The sequence below is a fragment of the Stegastes partitus genome, unplaced genomic scaffold (assembly GCF_000690725.1).
Source record: "Stegastes partitus isolate 25-593 unplaced genomic scaffold, Stegastes_partitus-1.0.2 Scaffold13, whole genome shotgun sequence".
NCBI lineage: Eukaryota > Metazoa > Chordata > Actinopteri > Pomacentridae > Stegastes > Stegastes partitus.
The window spans coordinates 796,820-811,342 of NW_007577744.1; the positions used below are offsets into that span (position 1 = coordinate 796,820).

At 42.6% G+C, this 14,523-nt stretch overlaps 1 protein-coding gene across 1 annotated transcript in view; it reads left to right on the plus strand.

The window, feature by feature from the left end:
* Positions 1-14,523, plus strand: part of kiaa0825 (KIAA0825 ortholog) — a 114,635-nt gene that overhangs the window by 22,157 nt on the left and 77,955 nt on the right. Inside the window, exons 7-14 of the mRNA XM_008288626.1 lie at positions 296-378; positions 572-829; positions 4,738-5,015; positions 6,224-6,374; positions 8,512-8,702; positions 9,846-10,052; positions 10,392-10,502; positions 12,681-12,820. Of these exons, the coding sequence (XP_008286848.1) occupies positions 296-378; positions 572-829; positions 4,738-5,015; positions 6,224-6,374; positions 8,512-8,702; positions 9,846-10,052; positions 10,392-10,502; positions 12,681-12,820 (1,419 nt within the window). The remainder of the gene's footprint in view (positions 1-295; positions 379-571; positions 830-4,737; positions 5,016-6,223; positions 6,375-8,511; positions 8,703-9,845; positions 10,053-10,391; positions 10,503-12,680; positions 12,821-14,523) is intronic.

The window sequence follows — 14,523 nt, forward strand, 5'->3', positions numbered from 1 at the left end:
GCCATCGCCAGTGGCATTTCTCTCGACTCCCTTTGAGGCATGTACAGTTATATTCTGGTCACTGTACCTCGTATTGGCCAGAGGGGGAAGAGAGGGGGAATTAAATAAAGTCTATTTATTATGAGTTTTATTAAAACACTTGTGCTAAATAAGGCTTCTGCTTGAAAGATGCTACATATCACATCATAACTTTTCATTTTCAATTACGGATTTTTCATGAGTTTCTGTGTTGGCAGGCAGTTACCGCAATTTAAATGCATTTCAATCAGTTAAACAGATGGATTTGTTCATTTAGGCATTCTGAAAAAGAATAAAGAAGATTCAGACATGACAACTGATGGAAAGAAACCCGCCACAGAAACAGTCCACACACCAGAGGTGAGACTTTTGCTTGTGTTCTTTGTGAGAAAGTTTCTATTCTACTACAACTATTCAATGTCATTCAGGCTTATTATCATTTTCCATAATTACAAAGAGGCAAGATAATGTGTAGCAGTGAAATGGAACAGGTGAAATATTCCCTTCAGCATTCAGACATTAATTGGCTGTTGGCTCATCTTCTGTTTTTCAGGCACAGGTTTTGGAGTTTAACTGGAGGTCAGCATTTAGGGGACTAGTCCCTCACATGGAACATTGTGTTAAAGTGGTGCTGGATGATGTTTGTGCCAAGAATCTGCAGCAAGAAGAGGCCTTACATTCGTCCGGACACACCTCTGTCACCCTGTGCCCCATTAGCGGACAAAGCATCAGCGCTGCCAGCAACACACATCTCAAAGAAGACTCTTTCTACACCTACTCAGAGAGAGACACTCCCAAAATGATTGCCAAGGTACTCTCCGATATAAAGTAGAATAGATGGAAATTAGTTTTTTCTTAATTAAACATATTGGCTTCAGGACACTCCTGAAGCAGTTTCAGTTATTTAGAATGTAGTTTTCCTCTGCTTCTAGTCGGAAAAACTCATTATGTGATGGAACAATGTTTTATTTTTGATAGAAAATAAGGTGCCACGGAAATTCCAGCCATATTTAATCGAAAACACTTTATTTGTGAAAGAATTGCTCTCCAAAATGTATGGCATGCACTTGATATAAAAAAAAAAGTCAAAATGTATCCCATAGTTTCTCTTGTTGTCTTTATTTTTGTCTTTCTTTAAGAATCAAATTCCCAAATGAAATTTAAACTCTGAATATTGTATCAACTTTCGGACTCCTCTGTAGTATTCTGTGCCAACAAATTCTGATTCTAAACACATTTTGTTACATTAAATATCCTCTGTAAAGCTTCAGTACTCAAAAGGTACACGGTTAATATATAGGTCAGCTCTTCTCCCAACTTGTCACTCCTCATCTTGTGCATGAGCTTGCTTTGCCGTACACAGCAGAGTCCCTGTCCTGTTCATCCTTCTTTATTACCACCTGACTGAACAATGCAGGTCTACAAACAACACCCAAACCCAGGGAGATTAATGTTTTTTGTCGCCCCAGCGGAACGCTCCCTCTGTAATAGAGAGCCCAAATGATTCGGGTCTGACACAGTTGACATCCTGGATCAGAAAGGGCCTTGGGAAGAGTCATCAGTATTACTTGAGGGGAGGGCTCCAGGGACAAAGGAGAGACAGGAGGAAACCAAGAACTAGTATAGGTGATATTATGAGGGTTAGATGATGTGTAGAGAAAGGTCTTGAATGAGGGAAATGGAGGATATACGGTGTCCTAGTGAGAGAGGGATGTATCACAGGGGCACGGAGACTGAGGAAGGGAGCAGGATAAATAAGGGATAGTGAGAGTGAAAGGATAAGAAGAGAGGGCCTGGGAAATGGCAACGAAAGGTGATGCAGACACCAGAGATTGACTTTTCTCAGGAGGTATACCAGTGTCTGATGTGAAACCAGGCTTAGTGTCTTAACTCTACAAAAGGATCTCCAGTGTTTGGGGCTGGACAGCCACACACTTACTGACACTATGCATTTTTTTTCCCCCTTTGGCTTCTCTTCATTTTCTTTCCTGTTTTAATATTGCTGAACAACTTTGCAGGGAGTTCCACCTGAAAATCCACGAAACTTTCTCTAACTCACATTCCTCCATCCTCCTCTCAACTTTTCTGCTACCCACTGCTCTCCTCTGCACTGCACACTGTACAGACTCTTATCATTACTGCCTCACCTCTCCTCCGCCCTCCCCTTCCTCCTCCTCCTCCTCTGCCTCCCACTCTCCCCTTCTCAAGCCCTTTTACACTGACAGTATTTGTGGCTCTCATTGCTAACGAGTGTCAGAATTTGTCTGCGCTCAGGACCTGTACAACGTATTTATGTGTAGGTCAGTGCTTCAAAGATGAGAGCCTTTCAGCCCAAAGGTTATACATGCATGCATTTGCATTCAATAACACCGAGCCAGACAGACATTCAAGACAAGACCGTAAGATATTATATATATATTTTTACCCACCGTCCTTTTTTGACACATGCCCTGGTGTTTGAGCAGAGAGCAAATTGCTTTACAAGACGTAACCATGAAATATTGTCAGTTCAAAGGCATCACAATGAATCAATATTTCATACATTTATATTCATATGTTCATACCTCAGTCCTCACTTTTTTCATGTGGCCCCACTTCGCTGTCTATATTACCATAAATATGCAACCTGCAATGATACTGTTCATCCATCAGAGTACTTAGTGCACTTTTCTATTGGCAGGTAGATGAAAAACAAATAGCTTCCATTCAACAGCTGGAACTCGCCCTCCTGTCAGAACCTTGGATTGAACCCTCCTTGTTTCACTAGACCCCTCTAACCTTGATGCCAGCTCTCTATTATAACAGCAGACGTACCTTTTCTGTATTCAGACCTTAGTCAAGCCCTCACCTGTGTGTTCAGTTCTCTACTCGTCTGTCTACTCCACATTCTGCACACACAAACAGGCCTCCCTAGCACTTAAAAACTTTATACAATCTCTTTCACCTTGCTGCAATAGTCCTGGTGGGATTCCGGGCTTTGATCTTAGCTAGTTAAGGTTTCAGTCAGATTTCAACATGGACGCATGCGTGTGGTTGTTTTTTTGTGTGAGTGTGCATGCAAGGATGACTATATCCTGAGTGTGTGTGTGTCTGTGTGCCAGTGCTGTATGTGTATGAGATGCTTCTTCAGGTTCTCTCCATCACCCTGGCAATGCTGCGCGTATGCCTCTGCTTTCTTTCTCTCAAAGCTAAGCTCCTAATGACTACATGCAGTCGGTTATTGACTTAATTGTCCAAAAGGCCATTGTTCCTCGGCCCCACTGGAAGCTTTTATGGACAAAATTGTGTAAAGAGATTGTAGGATTGTCAATTGTGTACACACACCGTAGCTCTGATGTGGCAGAATGTCGAACCTCCTAGTCAACCTACAGTAAGTCAAGTAAGAGTGTGACCATAAAAGCAAGTAAAACATGCTGTGACTGATTGATTGATCGATTTAACTGACATGCGGTTTTCAGACTTACATTTTCTTCCCTCTGTGCGACTTGGCTCGGTAGCTCCAGGAAATATGAGGAAATATGCTTTGTTTTAAGGCTATTTAAGGATCCACCTGACTCATAACTCATGTATATACACAAATATAAATTTTGATTTGAACTCACACACATATGTGACTTCCTGACTCTTGCCTGATCATCTTTCACTGTTTTTACTGTGATGCCAATAAGAAGCACATGAGGTAGTGGAGGCAGCGGTCTCAAGGTGTGCGTGCATATGTCTTGGTGTGCTTTTTTTTTTTACAGTAATGGTGCTTTTTAAATTGTCTGCAGATGCATAATATACCACTACACTATGTATAGTAAAACACATAGAAGACAGCCAAACACACATTAATGTTTTCTATCATCGACATCAATCTATAGCAAGTCTAGTGCCGTATTTGTGAAACTGTGGCATATCAGGTTAGTCTTGTCTCAGCTGTGCTACTGAGTGCAATGCTATCATTCCATTAATTAAAAACATTAAAGCTTTAGGTAACTACCAGCAACTACCCAGACTGTGTCTTTGTGTCTTTGCCAGCTCACACACTCAACTATTTTAGAGCGCCTTGATCAGCCAGTCTCTCAGGCCCTGGAGAGGGAAAGGTGTAGACAGCCCTGTCCCTAAAGGCCTCTCTCCAGGACAAATGTGGATAAGTCTTACATATTGCTCTGGCAGTTTGTAGAATAAGCTGTAGTTATTTTACATTGCTGAAGCAGCTCTCTCCCTCACCCGCTCTCTCATTCTCACCTTTCCACGACCTTTTCTTTTTCTTTTCTCACAGCCGATCTGACTCCCCACCTCTCCCTATATGTACTATAATATCGCTGTTTGAATGTGACTAACATGACGCATGCTGTTATAAAATTAGACCGATGTGCTGATCTATTCCTCAGAAGTAAAAGGGTTTATTTGACCTGATACCACTTCTGCATGTTCAGCAGCAAAGTGTACGTCGAGGGCATGTCTTCAGACATCTGTATTCTACATTTGCACTGATCAGTGTTTGCTTTTCAGCTGTAATGGCTTGCACAATGTTAGAGAAAAATGCATGTGTAATACTCAGCTCTGTCTTGAATCCTTGTCATTCCGATGGCTCCTTGCAAATGTTCCATTATTTACATCTAATGAGGTCTCTTTCTGATGTTTTTTTTTTTCTGTTTTTCCTCTTACTGACAGATTTTCCTTCTGTTATTGAGATCATCTTGTCTCATCTTTGCCGTCTCTCTCTCCCCTCAGTTCTGCGGAGCAATCATGACTGAACTGGATGCTTTACTACCATTGGCAGCAGCCTGCAGGGACAGCTCTCTCCTGGGTGTGCGATCAAGCTTTGTAGAGGCATGTGGCAGAGCAGCGTTTGCCATGTTGGCCCGTTTGCAGGAGAGGGCCCTGGAGGTCCCATCCTCTGCACCCCTGAAGAACCTGCCTGTGCTGTTGGCCACTTGCATTTACGTGCAGCAACGACTAGAGCACTACAATGCCAGGCTGAAGGATTTAAATACAGCAGTACCTAAAGTGTAAGAAAGAGGTGTATGCATATGAGCCCATGATGGCAGAATGTAATGGTACACTGGCTGGCATATTTGACTGTCTCTTTGTGTATATATCAATTTGTCTATCATGTGTCACAGGTGGTGACTATACAGGGCATCATGCTCTGCTGAAATGGTCAGACAGGGAACAAAACCTCAGTAGCAACCAAATTTTAAAGGTTTTAAGTTCATAATAAGAATTTACAGATGCTGAGGAGTTTAGTTCAACACTTAAATCCTCTCACAGCTCATACATTATTTTACTCTGTCCCAATACTCAGCCTTGTTTCCATCATTACCCTATCTTTCTTCTATATTTCCATATCTGCTGTTAATTTATCAACAATATCCACAGTAGGTTACAGTTGGCTCACCAGATGACTAACAGGACTGTATCACAAACAGTTGTACCACAGGCTAAAATAGTGAAGCACAACTTGCTCCAGCTTTCTTTTGTACACTGCTGTGAAATGCTTGACTCTGGTTTGAATTACAAGAGAAGCACGTATTAAGCAAAAGAGTGAAGCGCTTATAAGTGCTTATAAAACAATGAAATAGAAAACTGAAGAAACTTTTTCAAGGAAATTGTATATTTGAGATTAATAAGAGTAGATGAGGAAGCTTTTTTTTTTTTAATGAGTGGAAATGATTGACAGGTGGTAATGACACCCATATTGTGTCTACATCTGGTGAGATTTTATGCCCCCCAATACCCCCTTAACCCCTGATCTCTGCAGATCCCCTCTAAAGGCATCCCAGGTGCCCTCTGTGCTCCTGTTGTCCCACCTCTGGCCCTGTGTGCCCCTCCACCTGCACTTGCACTGTGCCCCCTTCGGTCATAAAGCACTTCTCCCCCCTCCACCTCATTCAGTCCCTCTGGTTTTAAGTCTCCTGCACCCCTGCCTTTCCTCTCTCTGGAAAGTATCAAGGCAGCCACATTTAAAGGATATGAAATGTCACACTGAACTTTTAGAATAAATCATCTGGTCTTTCATCTAATAATTCCCCCTCATGTTTGTTTGATAGCTCCCTGAATATACAGTAATTAAATGTGCATTTGGATTACAGGATTGTGCCCTCTTGAACTCTTGACCATTGTAAGCTCTTTCTTTTTCCCTAATATGCCTTGTGTGTTATAGATTATGTATTATCTGTCAGTATCGTTAAAGGTTGTTTCCTTCCTCTGTGCTTAGACCCTTGACCCTGCTACCTATCCAGAAGTGCCAAGAGACAGTGGAGGCCTTGAGAGACCAGCTAACTGGCTACTGTATCCAGGTTTGTTCCACCTGCATTCTTCAGGACGCAGAAAGTCACCACTGGGCCGACCCCAAACCCTTCTATGAGGTAAAATGTCCTTACATACTGTATGTTCTATTTAATTAAATTTATTGTTTCACCAACAATACCTTGAAGTAAAATTAGCCACACCAGTAATAATCTCTTCTATGAATAAAAAATACTAGCTGTCTTATGTCACTGGGGCCTGTTTCAGCATATTTTGTTTGCCCTCAAATCAAGAAGCAGCACATAAAAACAGCTCCGGCATTGTTGGGTGTTGATTTCACTGCTTTGCTCATTGTAAAAAGAGGAAATTCTAATGCCACGTGTCTTAGCAGGCTTGTTCCATAGATTCTGAGGAACTCTAGGAATTATACTCTGGAGCTTTCTTGCTTCTTCTTTTCATTCCCACAATACACCTTTACCTCCCACTCTCCCTCTTCTAACTGAGCCTTCTACTCTGAGCTCCCTGAGAACATCTGTGGCTTCCATGTTGCCCTGGGGGCTCCAGGGATTCAGCTGTCTGAAGTCTGCAGTCTACACTGGGACTGTCTGGAAACAGCATAGGGCCCCTGGAACTCCCCTACCTTTATGCCCTTAAACCAATCTAAACCTCCCCTCTCTTTCATACTTTATCCCACTTTTGCCTTTTTTTTCCCTTTGTTCCTCCCTCCTTCCCTGGGTCACTGGTGTCAGACAGGCCTGCTGTGTGCAGGTGTGTGCTTTTGTTCAACCATCCCTGTGTGCATCTGTACCAGTGAATGTATGGGTGTGCTGCAGCATCTCAAGATGTGAGCTTCATTTGGTGTGTGTATGTGTGTGTATGTATGTATCTATATTTTTTGATGTCTGTTATATGTGTAGTCGCATGCATCGGCTTTCCATCCCCTGGATTCCTAACTTGTGTCTTGGCTCTTTCAGAGCTCAGTGCAGCTCCAGACAGAATCCTCTCCAGCTTGCATTTTTCTTTTTTGTTATTTTAAATTGATATTGACATGTGAATTGTTATTGGCTGAAAAATATTTTATATGCCCTAGTAAAATAACAACATATGAGGCCAGTTAAGTTGAACAAAGGCAATTTTGAAACATGACCTTAGATGCCTTTCTTGTCAGGATTTTACTTTCAGAGCCGTTGGAGCCAAATTTGAATTTATTCAGAAAAAAGCATTTATTCGTTTCCAAGTTTATTCCATCCTCAGTTGCCCATCCCAGATTCAGTCCTCATTCTTGCCAGGCCATCATCTTTAATAGTAATTTGTTCATAGTTGACCTGGCTGGTAAAATAATGTTTGACTTGGACCAGTGCAAACACACTTTTAGTTGGAGCTGCTTTTGGTTTGGATCCAGTGGATTCATCTTTGTCTGCGTTAGCTCCACTGAGTCCACAGGAAAAAAATGGCGACAGAGTCCCAGACACAGAGTTTGGCTTTGTTTCTCACCAATGATCGATGCCTGAATGACAGGCTGCAGGGAGGAGAGGGAGGAAGAAGAATGAAAGAAGTAAAATACAAGATAGATGAGGTGAAGGGGACGGAAAATGAGAATGGATTCATTGGCATGATGAGGTAAAGATGCAAGGAAGTTGAGGCGCTTTGGATGTGTCAGCATCCCCGCCACACGCACCATCAGTTTACTGTTGGAGGTTAAATATGAGGAGTCTGGAGGGAGTAGAGGTGAAAGAATGAATACATCCTTCTATACATTTTACAACAAAGATGCAGGATGCCAGGATAATAATTTCTTTCTCTCCATCTGTCCCTGTCCTCTCTTTGTCTGTCCTTCTTTCATCTCACTCTCACTTGTCTTTGCTGACTTTCTTCAGAAAAGTTCTGGATTTCTCCCCTTCTCTCTTTCACTCTCTCTGTATGTGTGAGCGTGTGTGTGCATGCAAGTGTGTGCCTGTTTTGATGTGATCTCCAGTTCAGGACTTTAAAGCAGTCTAAAATCCCACTGGGAGATGAAACCCAGGTGCAGAGTGCAGGTGGCATGACCACTGAGACATCCTGGTGTTGACAGACCTGCCTCTGTCTCTGTCTCCTTCTTTCTCATCCCTCAGGTTTTCTCTCTCACCCTCGCTTTCTCTCCCTCTATTTTTATCTCCTCTGTGTTTTTGCTTCACTGTCAATGTCCATATCGTAACATATCTTCATCTGCAACCCTCTCCCTCTCCCTCCCCTCCCATCCACCACTTTCCTCCACAGGGCGAGCGGTGTTCCTTCTCACTGCAGATGTGGTTTTACTTCCTGTGTGGGCTCCGTAGCGACCTGTGGGCGGTCCTTCCGGCAGAGTTGGCCAAGGAGCTGCTTGGCCAGGTGCTGTCAGAGACTTTACAGCTGCTGGTGCGAAGATATGCCAGGGCCCGTGCTTCATACAAGAGGCACCTGCAAATCAGGTACTGCATCATGTGTTGCCGTTTAAATATCAATATAAATGAGGCCGCTAAAACATAATGTATCAGACACAGTCCTTCACAGCAATTTATGTTGATCGCTGATATGGTGACTGTTTAATGGAAACTTTGGACATACAAAATTTCTGTAGCAGCATAATCTATACCTTGATTTGTAGCTATTTAATTCACTGAATTAACCAAAATTAGAAAAAAATACAAAACCATGACATGCAGTGTACAAGTTTCATCATCACAATATGAATATGAATATACCTTCATAGAAGATTTCAACCCTCTCACGTACTGTGGCTGCAGACCAGACATGTAATGGGATGATAATTGAGAAAACAGTCTCACCACATGGCCTTTCAGTTTTTGCTTTAAGGACTTCTTGCTCATGCTGGTTTAAATGTTAAGGTCTAAGGGGTGATGGTGGGGGTCTGATGGTGGAGTTCCGATCATAGTGTTCGCACATCATTGGTGCACTCTCTGTTTTCTTCTGTGTTTTTCTTTCCCTAATAGCTAAGTGATGACAATAAATGAGTTAAACTGTGACACACAGTAAGAGGAAGAAATAGTGACAAAGATAAAGTGCAGAATGCATGTGCAGTAACTCAGGATGTCAGCACAAAGCCTGGTTTATGTTGCTCGGAGATGTGTGTATTTCTGGAGGGATAGTAGTAAAGTGTGAGGTTAGGCTAAACAGATGTCTTCTCAAAACTTCACCAGGTCTCCTATGTGCATAGCACTCACTTGGGTACTCTTATGCTACCTCACCCCTCCTGTATCAGTCCATCCTCGTGTGGCTCTAATAATGATTTAGGCCATAGGGATGCAAGGATGAGGAGATGAGAGATGATGAGCAGTGTTCCTAAACCAATTGAGAGAACAGATATACGGCTGTTTATGTAAAACCAATGGGTGGGTGTAACATAGACGACTTTTATAGTGAAATCCAAAGCCCGGACACTTAACTTTCCAACAGTAAAATCACAAGGAGGTTCTGTTATCTGACTGCTTGTGGAATGAGGCCCCTATGTCATGATGTAACGGTAGATGATCTTTATGTGTTCTCCCCTATTCACTTACGTCTCATCTTTTCTGTTTTTATCCCTTTCTGCTTCCCCCCGTCCTCTGTTTAAGATGTGACATTACAGCCGTGCTGCTGTATGTGGACCACCTCATGTGGAGTGTGTGTGAAAGTCCTGAGGCCTTGGTGCGCTCCGACCCTTCTTCAGTCATTACCATAATAGGAGGTGGTTCAGACTGGCCTTATCTAATCCACGGCCTGTGTGACCAGCTCCTCACAATCCTCATCATTGTCACAGCACCTGTATCTTTGCTGTATAGGTTGGTATTGCATGTACATTATATTTTTGTTATTTAACTTAATTTGTAGCAATATGAGACGAATGCACAACCAAGTTTTTGTACTTTCCATTGGACACTATTGAGCAGAGACAGTCATGTAGCTGTAGGTCCTGTTTGACCATAAGTTTAACCCCTCACTTGACAAAAGTGGGCTCCCAGCTGTTAAAAAAATTAAATAAAACTTTACTATGAGCACAGGAGGATGTATTTGGTTAAACTATAACATTTTTTGAAGTACCTTGGCCATTTTTAATTTTTATTTTGAGAAATGAAAGACAGATTTGTCAAAGCTACCATGTGCATTTTCGATTCCTCCAGGACATTTATGATTGATACTGCAAAGGACTCAACACCACCGCAGCCCAATAGCCCTGTTGTACACTGGCTCAATGCTATCAACCCTGACCTCTTCACAGAGCAGGCCATACGGTATGTAAAACACACCCATCATACCATCTGTCACCTATCATACAGTAGGTACACATACAGTACACATGTTCACACACAAATGCACATACACACACTTTGGTATGCTAAGCCATCACACACGTCCACCCACTGTATAGAAAACCATATGTGAGTGTGTGTGTGTGCGTTCTGTATGTGCAGATGCAGTATATAACCTGCTGCTCAGGCTTTAAGCTGCAGTCGCTGCTGTAATATAACACAGATGCAAGCTGAGGAAGAAAAAAATAAATAAACTACCGTTGCTGCCGACATCGAGTTTGTTTTATGTTGATGGCAGCTGATGGCTTTACTGTGACGCTTTTGGGCAGAACAGAGACTCAGATGTAGAGAAATACTCGGGACACGAGGTAGAAGTCAAAAAGGCAAAATCTTTCCTGGGAATCCAGGTGGTCACACACAGGTAATCAGTCCAAACCAAGCAAACAAATCCAGGCAGGGAGTAGGCAACAATCCAAAAACCAAAGAGTAAAGCAGGGTCAAAAACCATGGAGACTTGCACTAGAAAGAGTGCTGGAAAGCGATGAACAAAGACAGTCTGGCAGAGGAACATGGAAAACAGGAGAATATGGGGTTGGCTCGGAGAAAAACCAGGGGCACTTGAGCAGGTGTGGATAATCAAGGGAGCAGGAGACACACAAGGGCAGTAACACAGTATCACAAAATAAGAGGAAACACAACAAACACTGATTAAAGGGATGTTGCATTTACACGAGGCATCCTCGTCTGAATGTACACAAGCATCCATATATCTATATGTACATGTGTCCAGGCACTATTGTGACCTCCACTGCGCAGTCAATCACTCTCTCCCCTCACCCTTGTCTCCACCCTCCTCCCCTCTCATCTCCCTCAAAGCCAGAGGTGATGTCATTGCGTGCTGATGGAACACAAATCAAACTAACCCCCACTCTCTAGTTTCTAAGTATCGGAGAGCTGAAATTAGTTTATTTTTATGACCTCTTTATTTCGTTGCTTGCACCTCCTGCCTTCATGCGAGGGCGCCGTGGGAGGGGGGGCTGCTGCCAGTGGCTGGTGGCCAGATCCACAGGTCCTCATCCAGGACCCAACCTCTGTGGCCAAATCTTTCCCCAGTCCATTAAAATAAAACACATTGTTATGGTTATTAAATAAAGCAATAATAAAATCACAAAGAAAGTAAATAAATCATCCAGCATTGCAAGCTGTAAAAAAAGAAAAAAAGAAAAAGAAAAGGCACCTGAAAATGTGTTTTCTGTGTTTGTCCACACATATATTTTCTGCATTTTTTTTTTCTTCTTACCCTTGCACCGATGTGTGTGTATGTATCTGTAGGTCTGCATCTGTGTGTCTTGTTTCTGTAAGCTGACCCTGCGCTGTAGCTGGGTAGATTTATCAGAGCAGTTAAAAGAGGATTTCTTCTGGATTTGCAGTCCCAGTGACATCATAAATTGTGCTGTCAGATTGAGGCATAGTTTTCCTCAGTCAAGCAGCAGGGTGCACCCTGCTCTAGCCTTTTGGCTCAAATAGAATGGTTAATTTCTGGGCAGACACCCCCTGTGCTGCCTCCTGCCTCCTTGCTCTACAGACAAACTCTGTCCATTCCTTCCATTATATTTTATTGAGATGTATAAAGTAACATGCAGGCACACACATGTCAGCATGGTCTCACACATGCACACATAAATAACCACAAGCACAGGCTCTGAAGAGTACACACACGCACACTTACATTCACACACACCAAGGATACGGCTCATTAGCCACAGCTGGCTGCAGCCTCTTGGTTATACAAAAGATGCAGGAGGGGGGTACTGCTGTATATTCATGTATTTGGCTGTCTCCCAAATGTTAATTTGCTTTTAGCTGGCCAAGATTAGAGCTAATTCCTTCCCGGTGCCTTCACTCTCACTTACTTATAATAAGTGAGAGTGAAGGCATTTGGAGACTAAGCTTGTATCAGGAGTGAGTGACACTGAAGGAAGTTACCATTGTAGCTATTCCCCAACTGTTCCCTCCCAGATTGTCATCCAAGACTTCTGTCTTTGTCTTTAACTTGTGAAGCTTTGTTGTCTCTTGCTAAACGGACTTCTATCTGTATACTCACCTGACACTGCAGAACTGTCAACTTTGTTTTCCTTCTTTCCCCTCAATCTCTCTCAGAGATGGCCTTATGGGCCAGGCAGCCGTGGCATGTCAGCTGAGGCTGCTGACCTCTGACCCAGGACACAATCCCAAGCTGCTACTGCGAATGCTGCTGTACAGAGACTGTCACCTGCCCAAAATACTCCTGGAAAATTCTTGTAAGTCTTTTTTTGTACTGTGAATGAACTGGTATGTGTTAATGGATAAAGGAAGCAGTGTATATGTGTGCTGTGTATATGCTTAGCTGTCCTTCTTTTAGGGCTAAAGTAGAGTCACTTTGTTTTATTCTTTAATAATACCTTCTTTTTTTCTTTTTTTTTTTTAAATTTTGGACCCCCAAAACTGATCCCACGGGGGACTTGTGTGGGAAGTGTTTACCAGTGACTTAATTATGGTGCCCTAAGATCCTAAGCGAGTTATACGGACTTGAGATGAGCTCTATCCGTTTTATGAAGTTATCATCAGCATCTTTGCCATCATCATCATTTTCACCTTGGTCATCATCATCACTAAATCAATAGAGCGCAGTAATAAACACTCAACAGGCCCAGGCAGAGCACACGCCTTGACCTTTAAAGATTTTCCCTTCCTTCCTTTCTCTTCCACACAGCAACAGTCTAACCTTTAAAGACTGTTGTGCACTCGCACATTAATTCACATTATAGCGACCTCATTAATAACAACTCTCACTGTCTTGTTCTCTCGCTCGGTCTGAGTCTGACTCAAAGGCTCTGCAATGCTTCCCCCTGCACGCTGCCGTAAATCAACGTTAGAAGCGCTGACTCTCACGTGTTATCACGGTGACGGGGTAATTAACCAGGAAGCAGACAGACAGAAGGAACAGATTGACTGAATGCCTACACTCCCATAAGCCATTGCACTTCCCAATACATGTATATAATGGGGTGTCACTTAATGCTCTGTTAATAAAATTGCAGTGTAACTTACTCAGATAACACAGTAAATCACTCTGGACTGTGTTCTCTAATCTAATTAAATGTGGCTTATTGTGTTTTTTAAATTCTGTTTCCTTTGGGACAGTGGGACAATTCAGTTTTTAAATTTGGCACATTGCTTGTACTGTATACACACACACACAGTAATGTATATATGTATTGTGTGTATACTTTGTTTCACCACTTTCTCAACAATGTTGTAGTTAGTGGCACATTCTTTCTTATCAAAGCACACTAACTTGTTAAAGCTAGCCGGCCAACTAAATGGCCTCCGCATTGTCGGATGATTTAAAAATATGCCTCCTCCCCATCTACAGTATCATTTTTCGCGTTTACACAGCTTACCCTAAATTAGAAGGTAAACTACTTCTGGTGCACACACACACACACACACACACACACACACACACACTCACGCACACACACGCAGCCTTTTTATTATCTTCAGCGTGTCTGCTTCCAATTACAGAGGTTTGCAGAGAGGGCCCCTGTGACTGGTTGACTGGTTGTCCGGAAGATAAACAGGTGTATATATTGGCTATGTATCAAGGTTGGATAAGCTTAGAGACAGAGAGGGAGGAAAAATAGAAAAAGCAACTGAGAAATCGGTGTAGAAACAAAAACACATTGGAATTATTTTGTGGTGCAGGACTTAGTGGAAACTCCACAGAGATGTGCCAGTGCGCTGACATCTGTTTTTCTGAAGTCATCTGCTGCTCCATAATGGGATCATTATTAAAAGGCACCTAGTTAACCTGCCATGCTCTCCACCACCCCAAGTGGAAATTAATGTTAGTCACCCCTGTTTCCTTGGACCATTGCAGTCACAGCAGTGATATCTAGAACACTCTCTCCTTAAGGACCAATTACCAGACAGGCAGAGAACAAGATGCCGGCATAATCCG